The sequence below is a fragment of the Convolutriloba macropyga genome, chromosome 6 (genome assembly GCF_964194025.1).
Source record: "Convolutriloba macropyga chromosome 6, txConMacr16.3, whole genome shotgun sequence".
In the NCBI taxonomy this organism is placed as follows: Eukaryota; Metazoa; Xenacoelomorpha; order Acoela; family Convolutidae; genus Convolutriloba; species Convolutriloba macropyga.
In genome coordinates, this window is record NC_134473.1 from 17,606,710 (window position 1) to 17,620,116 (window position 13,407).

Here is a 13,407-nt window from a genome sequence, read left to right on the forward strand (position 1 = left end):
ATATCAAAAAATTCTTCGGAATCCAATATCAAAAATGATAAAATAGCTCCAAATTGCATCTTAAGTCCAATGAATTATCAAAGAGTGAAAAAGATACAAAAACTCAATTCTCTACACCTACTTTTCAGGCGCCATTTGAAAAGAAAGCGTTTCAAATTGTTCGCTAACATTATCGAAGTTTCTTCACTCCTCTTACTAAAAAAAAAACGAAAACCTCTAGTCGTATGAAGCATGCCACCATAAAAGACGGTCCTCAACTAATACTTCTTCGAATCGTAAAACCCTATCAACTAGCGTCTAAGGAATTCCTCGCGAAGTCAAAACGGTTTAGCAAAAATTTTGCATTTAAAAAGACACAACATTTCTAAAATTTCTTCATACTTCGTTCGTGAGCAATTAAAAGACGGAGCCCAATACAATTCAGGTATTTTGAACTGTTAAGACGCCGGTGCATATATATTATCCGTTTGACTAGCTAGCACCGGATACTGACAGTTACTTATTAAAAAAAAACCTCAAACCTAACAGATTTTCGGGACTAAATATTATTTTAGCCCTAAATTCAGACTAACAATTATCAGTAAATACACTCAATTTCAAACACTTCTGTTTCAGCATCTGAGATCGTAAAACGTTTGATTTGAACGATAAATTTAACTGAGTAATATAATTTGATCATGAAGTATTTCCCCAATTATCGGCACTATGGGACAATGCTACATGGGAACGCAAAACTTATAAGAAAGCAAAAGTTACAGTCGTATTAAGGTAAAACACAACGGAATAAGGCCGCGCGACACTGATAAACGTCGCGTACAATAATATTTAAAAACTTTAACTTTTAAGTGTACATCATACGATTATTAAGATACTGTTTTAGCACACATGATTATGTTTACAGCCACCGACACCCGAAGTCGTACAAGCGGCCAGATTTTGTAAATACAAGAAACGCATAAAATCAAAGACGATTTCACATCTTTAATACATAATAGCCGAGGATAAGTCGCAAGTCTACAACTCGGCTTTGGCCCCTGGTCGAGTGTAGTCGAGAAGCTCCACTTCGAATACAAGACTAGCTCCACCTGGGATCTTAGGCGGCGATCCTCGATCCCCGTATCCAAGCTCAGCGGGAATGACCAAACGGCGTTTCTCCCCTTTGCACATTCCCACTAGACCACGATCCCAGCCTTTAATCACCTGAACAAAAAACGAGAAATATCGCTCCAGTGTTATAAGAACCATTAAGTCTTCATGTTAAATTTAAAAACTTTGGGAAAATGAGTTGCAACAGCAACTTGTTTCTTTTCGTCATGTCGGACAAATGCTCTAGGCGAGGCAATTCAATTCAGAGGTGACCGTAACTTAAATAATTTTTTATGGGTGCAACAAATTCCTTTCCCGATATAGCCCACCATCCCAAGCTTAATGGTCATATAAAGCATAGCCCCCCCCCCCCCCCCCCCCCCAATCATGGTAATTATGCCATAATGTTTGGGGGGCTATAATTTCGCGGGAGGGCTATAGAGGAAAAGACACAAAATTCCTAACAAAGAAGGGTTCAACTCCTGACCTCCGGCGTAATAGTCTGACGCATTATCCACACGGCTATTATGGCCTGTGATGGTTTATCTTGAATTTTCCTGAGATGGAGAACCAAACATAACCGCGAATCGCAATACAGGATCACTAAATTATTGATTCGAAGCTAAAACACTGGTTTCTTCTCACCTGTCCAGCGCCTAGAGTAAATTCGAAGGGAGTGCCTCTATCAACACTACTGTCGAACTTTTCCCCATTGGAATGGAGTGTGCCGGTGTAGTGCATGGACAATTTGTCCCCACCCTTCGTCTTCTCTTCCTTCTCACAGCTGACACGATATTTCACTCCAATTCTCAACTCCTTCACAGGTGGCTTCTCTGGCTAAAAACAAGACCTAACCAATCAGTCAAGGTTAGTTTAACCCTTTTCTGTTTGTCCCCCCCCCCCCCCCCCCCCAAAGTTCCAGAGCACGTGCCATTACACAGTAATTCATTGTGTAAAAATAAAAATACGTTAGCCATTACACAGTGAATTCTTATGAAAAACATGGCACGTGCGTCTGCAGAGCGCAAATAATATGCACCTACTAAGCCTGGGGGGGGGGGGGGTTGCACAAACGGAAAAGATCCTCAAAATTTATGAAAATTGTCGCATCGTTAGTTTCAGGTCATTCTAAATATTTTGCTAGAAAACTAAACATTCGTAGTTTTCCCATTATATCACCTCAGTTTAGCGGAGCAAGCGCGGATAGCTCCCCTCCCAATTACCTTAAAAATACCATAAAGGATGTGCGACAAATTTTATGGGGGCGGTAGAATAATAGGAAAAGCCCCTATCGCATTCGTCTATACGTTATCTTGATATTTTTCGATCGAATATCCCTAGGTTAAAAATCAAACCTTGGGTGGCTCTTCAGTAGTTTCTTCAGTCACGGTTTCCTTCTCCTCCTCAGTGGGTGGTTTCTCAGTAGCCTCGTCCTCGTCACTAGCCCTCACTTGTAAAACCACAACTAATATACAAGTAGCAAAAAGACCAAAAGTAAGCAACTGTAACCTAAACAACTGCATTCTCAATCTATAAACAGAACTAAAAATAGACAAAAAAATTTTCACTGGCACTTTTTGAAAAACTTTCACTGACACTTTTTGGGAAGTGAATAAGTAGTTAAAGTTGTTGTGCTAACGGGAGCTGAATTACACGTCAGCATGTACCATTTTGCACGTGTTATAAGGGAGATGCTTTGTAAATTAAAAATATGGAGGGGAAACAGATGCAAAAATAGAGAAAATTAGCTCTTATCTTTTTAGCTCTGTTATCTTTCCCACCCGCTCCATTTTAAATGCAGAAAGGAGAAAGTGTTGCTTATCTCAAATCTAATTGATTCTGCTCAAAGAATCTGGGGATCTATTCTGTCCCCCCCTTTAGCGGATAAACTTTTACGTACCCCAGGAACACGCACTATTTGTAACACGGCAACGAGCTATATAACAAGGAATTATTTGTAAATGGGAATGGGGCCATACACGGCACTGGGGCTACCAAGAGAGCAGAATTCGGAAATAGGACCAAAATATGGTTGATCCCTCCCCATTATATTCCCACGTGGAAATACGGCTATATTCTGCCCCTCCATCTCCGTGGGCGTATTATTTGTATGCCCCCAGGCTTGTGCTATTTTTTACATAGTAGCTTGCTATATAACAAAACGGGGGATCTATTCAGTCCCCCCCCCCCCCCCAGTAGGCATATATTTTTACTGGGGGGCGTAAAAAACACTGGGGGGGGGGGGGCAGAATAGATCCAAACGGGTGACCGAAACCGAATACATCCGAAGATACACTCAACCATTGTGGTAGAAATTGTCAATTCCAGCTGGACAAAGTTGGTGAAAGGCTCTGAAAGGAAAACCATTGGATCTGTTTCCTTTACCGGTAAAAAAATTCTTGTTTTTAAAAGACAAAAACTTATAGGATCTTATTCGTCTGTGCCCCTCCCCCTCCCCCGTACGCTAGACGCTAGGCACCTCCCAGTTACAATGTAAACCAAACTTATGTAAAAAAAGTCACATGCGTGCGTCTGGGGGCTATCTTCTACCCAGATTTTTTTTTGGGGGGGGGGGGGGGGGGGGGAGAAGGAGGGGAGGGAGGAAGCACAAACGGAAAGATCCAGCTTGCGGGCAAACATTTAAATTTACATTGATTACGGTTACTGTAATCTCGTAAGGGTGTGGCTAGCCATTATGATGTACATAAACCACTACAAGGTTCCAAAATTTTAACATAGATGGTATATTCTACCGTTGGGAAAAGGGGTCTATCCCATCATATCCCCCCCAGCTTTGGGGGTCAGATAACCTATACCCCCATCATAGTAATTATACCATAATGGGGGCTATATATTCATGGGCTATAATGGGAAAGACCCCGGAAAAGGAAACAGTTCCAAGACATTCGATTAAACAAAAAGAAAACTGTAAAGAAAACATTAAATTCGAATGGAAGCTTTACATCTAAGTTGCATATCGACTCAGTGGGCTAAACAATAAATACCTAGATGAACACAAAACTGCGCATTCCATAATTCGGATTTTTTAAACAATCGCCTCCCGTTTGGTACATAAAGAGAATTGCCTCCTCTTCTAAACTACTCACTGCTTTATTACATAATACTCAAGATTTACACACAAGGCTACGGTTCATATGAGGGATCTATTTTGCCCCTCCCCTCAGGTTAAATAACGTCAAGAACATAGCTGGCAGATTGCCAGAAAATAGCCGCAATAGATTCGTAGATCGGCAGTCTAAGAAAAACAGTAAAATACAGAGCAAAAAAATCGTCTTTTCATTGAAGGCTGATTTGTTATATTTTGATTAAAAATCTTTATTGCTGCCTCTATTAGCTGATCTCAAATAACCTTCATTTAGAGTGACGCACACCCATTTGACCTTATCTCTTTTGAATTAAAGTAAATAAAAATAAATTTCAAAGTGAGGAAGTCATTTTTGAGAGTGAGGTAAGTCAAGTGTGACCAAAAATTTAATCACACGTGTGGTACAATAGTACATTTTTAGTTTGGAACTATCGATTTGGTGTAGCTAAATAAGTTCATTTTATGTTTAATTTAATTTAGTTCATTTCATCTACCTTAATTTTGTTCATTCATTTAGTTCTAGTTTTGAAGATCGAATCTTATCTTTTCATACTTTTAAATTTATTTACATCCTGTGCATGATCTTCTGTCTGTTCATATTGTCTCGTGATTGTAAGTTGCCGCATTTGGAAATGTAATCTTATGAACAAATTGTTAATCAGTTTTGTTAATTTTATCTAGAATCATTCTCTTCATTTTCGCAATTCAATTTAGTTGACTCTCTCTTGAACTAGAATCCGCTCCGCCAAAAGTCTTAATTTAGACGTGTTAAATTTAATTGTATTTCGCTAAGCGAAATACCCACTAAATAATCGAGTGAAATTTCGCTACGCCAAATCTGCCTAAATTCTGTAACCAGAATATTCAATTCACAAGTAACAAAAATTAGCGTCGATTCGCTCCACGAAATCACCACTAAATAGCCGCTGTAGAATAAGCTTATCGGCGTCGCGAATCATCTCATTCCTACAGATTGTAAATCTGTACGACACGGCGCAGTCAGCTCGAGAATCTAGAAAAACACCGTTGTCAATAGAGCCATTTTGGGAACGACCAACTTCGGACCCACCAATCAGATGGGAGAAATGGCGAATTCAGGTAAAACTAGCGATTCTCGCTCGAGAGAATATCACTATAGACACGCTGTTACAACCCAAGCCAACGACAGTCCGATTGCCAGTGGAACCGAAGTACGAGATGTCAATTGAAGATACAACAGATGAAGCGGAGAGAGAGCGTCGAATTAGAAACAATCAGTTGAAGTTGCAATGGGAATTAAAATGCCAAAAGATAACAGAAGCAGGAATACTATGCGGGGAACGACCATGGAATCTGTGTGACTAAAAATGTGTATCTCTTTTGTACCTAAGTATTGGTACGGAAGGTAGACGACTACTGACACAAAAATTTCCGCACGACAATATTTACGACTTGACTACCCTCAAACTTTGGGAAATGATGGAGATAGCTTTTATTCGTCCAAGAAATATCACATTTGATCGATACGTGTTCTTCTCTCGGAAGCAGAAGAAGGGTGAAACGGTAGAACAATTCTATAGCATCTTGAAAGAATTGGCTGAAAATTGCGATATTGAAAATCGTGAAGAGGCAATCATCAGAGACATTTTCATCACAAACACGTTGGATGATGACATTCAACGGGAGCTTCTACGGGATACAGTTGAACCGGAGAGGGCACTCAGCATTGCAGTCAATAATGGAAATGGGTAATCAGAAACAGCAGAGAATTTCATCTAATAACGGTGCAACTGGCAGTACAGTGAACGCAATTCAACAATTCAATCGATTTCGCGGCGCTGGTGTGCGTGGAAATCAATCAAGTAGAGCAGTCGTCAACCGTGCATCTGTTGGAAAATGTCGTGGTTGTGGTCAGATTTGGACACCAACGCACCGTCAGGTTTGCCCTGCAATGGGTAAGAAATGCAATCACTGTGGTTTGCAAAACCATTTTGCTAAGGTATGTCGACGAAGACTTCACAATACAAGAAATACTCAACAAACAAATCGCATTAACACTGTAGAAACTGCTGAAACATCTAATCAAAATTCTAGTCAGGAAAATCAGAACGTCAATTATATCAATTATAATGAACAAATTAACTCAATAATGAACAAATATTAGTTCACCAAATATAGCACTGAAAAATTTGTCATTAACAATTGGAAACACAAATTGTGATTTACTTTTCGATTCCGGTAGTGGTTCTACCATTATTAATATGTCACTTGCAAAAGAAATAATGTTCAATTGTGTGCAATCACAATGGTCAGAGAAAAAACCACTAGAATTGAAGTCTTTTTCTAACGATATTGTTCAACCTCTCGGCACTTTAAAAACGCCGGTAAAAAGCAATGATTGGAATATTCAGAAAGCAAAAGTCACAGTCGTAGCTGATGGGTTTCGACCAATATTAGGACGAGATCTTTTTGATCAGTTAGGCATCACAATATCTCAGAAACCTTGTCCGAAAACAGAAATCAATAACATAGATCAACCTTGTGCACTAAAGAGATCACTTGCAAAGGAGTTTCCCGATTTGATATCCCGAATTGGAAAGTCAAAAAACCATACGGTTAATTCAAAATTCCACAAAAATTATCGAGTTATACATCAGAAAGGAAGAAAAGTGCCAATACATCTTCAACCGAAAGTGAAAATTGAACTTGAAAAACTATTAAACGAAGGACATATAGAAAAATTAAACAACTGTTCTGATCAATTTTCATATGTCCAATTGTCATTACGGTAAAAAAGGATCAATCAATCAAAATAGCACTTGATTCCAAAAATCTAAATAAAGCTATTCATAAAAACAAGTATCAAATGCCCAATATAGATTCGCTAATTCAAACAATCTCGCAAACACTGTCAACGGCGCCGCAGGAGACTGCTTATTTTACGACTCTTGATTTGCAGTACGCTTATAGCCAACTTAAATTACACAGTGATACGGCCCGCCATTGTAACTTAAATATGGTTAGCGGAGATATGACTGGCACATATCGATTTAAAACCGGATTTTACGGTTTAACGGATATGCCAGCTGAATTCCAAAAAGCTATTGATTGTACCCTTGCTGGTTTGGATAATACTTTCTGTTTCTTGGACGATATATTGATTGTGAGCAGAGGTGGAATCGAAAAACATCTGGATTTGGTACGAAAATGTCTAATAAAACTAGATCAAGAAAATTTGCGAATAAATCTCGCGAAATATCATTTTGCAAAAGAAAAGATTGAATGGCTTGGACATAATATTACACAATCAAGTGTAACCCCACTTTCAAGTAAAACGGATGCAATTGGAAAATTATCAGCACCTACTAATCTTAAAAAACTTCGATCGTTTATGGGTTCAGTACACCATTTAGGAAAATTTATTCCAAATTTGTCACAATTATGTTACCCCCTTCGACCTTTGCTTAAGAAAAATTCGAAATTTCTTTGGACGGATGAGCATGAAAAACAGTTCTCCTTGATAAAATAACAAATTGCGAAAACCACTGAAAACAAACATTTTAACCCAGAATTAGAAACACGAATTAAATGCGATGCCTCACGCAAGGGTTTGGGATGTGCATTGGAACAACGAACACCTAATGGTTGGCATACAGTAGCATTTTCGTCACGGTTTTTGAACTCTGTTGAAGACAGATATAGTATAAATGAGCTTGAACTTTTCGGTGTTGTCTGGTCCGTGGAACATTTCAAATATTATTTATACGGCAAACCTTTTACTGTGATAACTGATCATAGAGCTCTTCTCTCAATCATGAGAGAAAACAGGTCTAACAAATCATATAACAGTAGATTGACACGTTGGGTAGATCGATTATTACCATTTGATTTCTCAATTGACCATCTCCCTGGCTCAAAAATGGGATTAGTGGATTATATCTCTCGCGACCCGCAACAACAAGCTGTTAATATATCTGCATATGACGAGCAATTTATTGTAGCTAAATTGGATGTAATTAAACGCAGTGCAAAACGCTTCTTATTAAATGCCGAAAATTACGTCGATTTCGCAGCGCGAAATCCACTTATAAAAAGCGTCATAAATAATCCAAATTCCACTAATAAATTATGCAGTGAATTCGCACCGCGAAATCCAGAATATTCTACAAGTACGCAAATTGATAACCCAATTAGCGAATTAACACTAAATAATTTAAATTCCAACCCCAAAATCGAGACAACTAACATTCCTCACTCGCTTTTTGCCTTGAATCGATCCACTGAACAGTCGCTATCTAAATTAAACAATTTCTACCGAATCGCCACGAAATTCAATAACGTATACATGATGTCGCAATCAAACTCCGATGATGAAACCTTGATGACAGTCAAGCAATCGACTCCTTCAAGAGTACGATTTGCAGAAGAGGGACCCTCAACAGCTCAAGCAGCACCCGCTACTCCAATCAAGCCCACGACCGATACAACAGCCACTTCGCCTTCAGTAGACGACCTATATCTGGACTCTTTCAACTTCGCGCTCTCCAAAATCTTCTCCAGCTCCCTAATGGCCAGCCTGACAACTAAGGACGCGATTTTGAAAGAGATTCGCGACTGCATCCTTACCGACAACGAAGATAGATGCAAACAAATATCACCCTACATCCATTCCTTCTGGAAAGACTTGCATGTAAAGAACGGCTGTGTCTGCATAGATGACAGGATTGCCCTTCCCCACGCGATCAAAGATGCCTATGTTGACGCCATCCATGCAACTCATCCTGGCACTTGGGGGATGACCGATATGGCAACACACGCGTGGTGGCCATATATGCACAGGGACATAGCTACGAAAACTGCAAAGTGCAACCCCTGTTTCAAGAATGGTAAAAATTTGAAATCTATTATACCCGCAAATAAATAGGCACCATTAAAGTTATGTAAAGTTCCAAATGAGGAAATTCAAATTGATTTTGGAGGACCCATTTATAATGAAAAAAATCAAGAGATTTACTTTCTTGCATGTATTGATCGATTTTCGAAATTCCCAACAGCAGAAGTATTTGATAGAGCTAATGCAGATAATATTTTGAAATTTCTTCAAGAGTATGTTTTGCTACACGGTATACCCCGTGCAATTAGATTGGATCAAGCTCGATGCCAAACGGGACATCAAATTAAAGCATTTTGTAGTCAAAATAAAATACAGCTAATTGAAGCGCCAAAACACGATCACAGAGCAATTGGTTTGGTTGAAAGGCTAATTCAAACAATCAAGAATCGCTTAGCTTGCATTAAAACGGCGGCGCGAAATCAATTCAATGTGAAAGCCTCAATAAGTTCAATAATTTATCAGCTACGAATATGTCGTCAAAAGACTTAATATATCACCATTTGAGGCACATTTTGGTAGAAAAGCGAATACGCCATTAAGTAATATAACGACTAAACCAGATCCAAAAAGCCTAACTTACAAAAACATTTTAAATAAATATTTAGATTTGGAGACTGTCAGATGGGACGAACTTATCACAGACGATAACTGGAACAACGATGAACGTAGCGACATTGAAATAGAGGTGAATAAAAACAAACTGGGCAAAGATGCGATGAAACGACAAAAGGAGGACCCGAATAAGGAATCAAGATTGATTTCCCATCCAGATGTCGGACAATCTGTACCTAGAACGGAAGCGTCATTGGAGGTAAAGCTGGCGAAAAAGAGACCTCGCACGAAAAGATCGAAGAAAAGTCTCGATGGTCTATATGACGTCTTAGCACCAGGATCTTCAGTAATCAAAACTAACGAATATACCTCAGTCATTAAAGAACCTGGAAAGAGAGACGCGACAATCAGGAACTCGAATTTGGCAAAGTTTGGGACGAAGGCGGAACGTGAGACAGAATTACAGGTGTACGCTAACCGACGCCCAAAATTACCAACAGGTAAAACAACAGAAGAGCTAATCAGCCATCACGCAAAGGAATCCAGAAAGAAGTTAGAAGGAGGAAAACGAATGAAGCATAGGAAAGTGGCAGATGACGTTAGTACAGCGTCATCAATTCATTCAAATGTTACACGCGCCCTCCGTGTACGAATGCCAACGAAACCTAAAAGACAACTGTCAACAGCACCGCCAAAGCAACCCACCGAATTAAGTAGTGATTTCGCGGTGCCAATGGAATTGCCCACCACAAGCATTGTTATAGCGGAGCCACCTAGTAGGCCAAAAAGAAAAGCAGCTACAAAGGCATCCGTAGCATTAATTCCAACAAAACGAAAGCGTTCCACAGTATCGGTTACAGAATCGGATGAGTCTGCGATCTCCAAACTTGCCCTCCCACAACTTCAAGTACTGGTGCAATTGGGAAACATAAAAGACGACAAAATATCAAGAAACAACAAATTGAGAATAAATCAATAATTTCCGCCATACAGACAGCCGCAGCACAATCTAATCAAGAGGAAACTAATTTTACAGTCGGCCCATGTTCTCCAACAACTTCATACCCTACCCAATTCTATGTCTCACCCAATTACGAAGAACAAGAATTGTCGATGACGGTTGGCGAGGCTGAGAGACATTACGAAAGTGAGAGTGATTAAAGTACATTTCTCTAAAACTGTTGCGTTTAAAACTCTGATTAAAAACATTACAGTATTAATTATTTAACCAGTACATATGATTATTAATTTTCTGATAAATAACTTTGTCATTTATTTTCGCCAAGGGGGAAATGTGGTACAATAGTACATTTTTAGTTTGGGGCTATCGATTTGGTGTAGCTAAATAAGTTCATTTTATGTTTAATTTAATTTAGTTCATTTCATCTACCTTAATTTTGTTCATTCATTTAGTTCTAGTTTTGAAGATCCAATCTTATCTTTTCATACTTTTAAGTTTGTTTACACCCTGTGCATGATCTTCTGTCTGTTCATATTGTCTCGTGATTGTAAGTTGCCGCATTTGGAAATGTAATCTTATGAACAAATTGTTAAACATAACCGACTAACGTCGGGCGAATTGCTCTCAAACGACCGGCGGGCGGTTGTCAGCACCTAGCCACTGTTTAGTGAGGTTAGCTTTCGCTTGATTGAAGAGGCGTGAGGCTAGGGTAATAGACGATATTATCACGCCACATAACAGCCGCTGAAGTCAACAAAAGAGTTAAGGAGAGAGAGAGAGAGAGTGCGAGGTAAAACGTGAGCGAGAAAGAGAAGAAAAGAAACGCCAACCAACACACACACAGAGAGAGAAAGAGAGAGCTAGAAATTTTTTCCATGAGATTCTAGCCTTGTTAGTAACTAAATCATATAAAAAACTGAAAGTGCAAAATTCAGAAGAAAACTTTCCACATTTCGAAGTGACGAAAATGTTCAAAGAACATTTTTTGCCTCTGGATTTTTGTCATGTAACCCATCCGCAAGACTTAAAGCTTCGTTGGCCAGTATTAATTGTTAAACTCAAAAAGGACTCAAAAACTGCAAATAAAATGACAAAAATTTCAAAAAAAAATTTAAAAAATCATAAGTTTTATTAAAAAATCGATAAAATTTGTGATATTAAAAAGTTCAAAACTATTCTATCGCAATAAAATTTGTTCAGTAACCTATTATCAAAGCCTATACGAGGTTTCTTGGGGCTGGAAGAACTTAGATAATGACAAATTTCGAAAAATTTGAAAAAAAAATTCAAGTTTTATCCAACAATTGCTAAAAAACGTGATGTTCAAATGTTGAAAAACATTCTATTACCACGAGAAACTATGCAGCAACGTATTATCAAACCCTTCAGGAGGTTGTCTGAACCCTGAGGCTGAAAAATCTTGAATAATGAAAATATATGTCAACAAATTTTAAAAATATAGCAATTTTTGTCAAAAAAATGCTAAAATTCGTGATGTTTAAATCTTGAAAATGATTCCATTACCTCTAGAAACTACATAGTAACCTATTATTAAACCCTCGAGGAAGTTTCTTGGCTCTTGAGGCTGGATAAACCTAAAAAACGACAAAAACTTTCAAAAACAATGAAAAAATTTGCAAAATTTATCAAAAAAATGCAAAAAATTCGCAGTGTTGAAATGTTGAAACCATTCTATTACCACTAGAAACTATTCAATAACCTATTATCAAATCCTAGAGGGGATTCCTTGACACCTAAGGCTTCTAGGGCTGAAAAAACTTAAAAAACTGACAAAAATTTTCAAAAATCTTGAAAAAAAATTGAAAATTAGTATAAATTTGCGTTTTTAGCTAGCGGTTGTTCGTCAGTAGCTAGCCACGGGTGGGGGGAGGGTGCACGGGGGTGCCGTTGGGGGTGGCGAGCGTCGGTTGGGGGGGTGGGGGGGGGCAACAGGGCGGTGGGGTGGCAATAGTGGGGGGGTCAGTAGTGGGGGGGGGGGGGTTGGGGGTCTTCAACCTCTAAGAACCGCTGTTCACACCATAAGTATAAGACTCCAAAACTGTTTGAGCTGAAACAGAGCTAAAAGGCTCTAAGAGCACTTAATGCCCGCTGGGCGCTACCTGTTTATCCCGTTTTTGAGGACGAAAAGTCAAAAGCGTCAGACGAAAAATTGGTCAAGCGAAAAATCGCATTAAAAAAAAGACCGACAGGACTAATATAATTGCTACAAACTTCGTTTGAGAGCAATTAATCAGTTTTGTTAATATTATCTAGAATCATTCTCTTCATTTTCGCAATTCAATTTAGTTGACTCTCTCTTGAACTAGAATCCGCTCCGCCAAAAGTCTTAATTTAGACGTGTTAAATTTAATTGTATTTCGCTAAGCGAAATACCCACTAAATAATCGAGTGAAATTTCGCTACGCCAAATCTGCCTAAATTCTGTAACCAGAATATTCAATTCACAAGTAACAAAAATTAGCCTCGAATCGCTCCACGAAATCACCACTAAATAGCCGCTGTAGAATAAGCTAATCGGCGCCGCGAATCATCTCATCCCTAGAGATTGTAAATCTGTACGACAACGCGCATGAACAAAAAACTCGCTCCACTAAGAGCGAAAAATGACGTCACACATGCAATTCAGTTGAAATTGCATGAACGAATGAACAAAAAGTGGCTGTGACGTCATATGGTCGTAACAAAAATCATGACGACGAAATAAAAAAAACCAAGAGAAGGCCAATAATGGCCCCAGCTATCGCTGTGCGGCTATTAATAAGTAATGAATGACAATAAATAGCTCGCTTAAGTTCTTTTCAAGAATTG

General features: G+C 38.8%; 1 protein-coding gene across 2 annotated transcripts in view; it reads right to left on the minus strand.

Annotated features, from left to right (window-relative positions):
* Positions 1–634: 634 nt before the first annotated feature.
* Positions 635–13,407, minus strand: part of LOC142341539 (FK506-binding protein 2-like) — a 390,606-nt gene continuing 377,833 nt past the window's right edge. The window contains exons 2-4 of one of the 2 annotated variants that reach the window (XM_075392551.1): positions 2,442–2,620; positions 1,732–1,923; positions 635–1,200 (exon numbers count right to left, since the gene is read on the minus strand). In XM_075392551.1, the coding sequence (XP_075248666.1) occupies positions 1,015–1,200; positions 1,732–1,923; positions 2,442–2,609 (546 nt within the window). In that variant the 5' untranslated portion in view covers positions 2,610–2,620 and the 3' untranslated portion in view covers positions 635–1,014. Of the gene's footprint in view, positions 1,201–1,731; positions 1,924–2,441; positions 2,754–13,407 lie in introns of those variants that run through there. The other variant, XM_075392550.1, reaches the window with a different exon arrangement.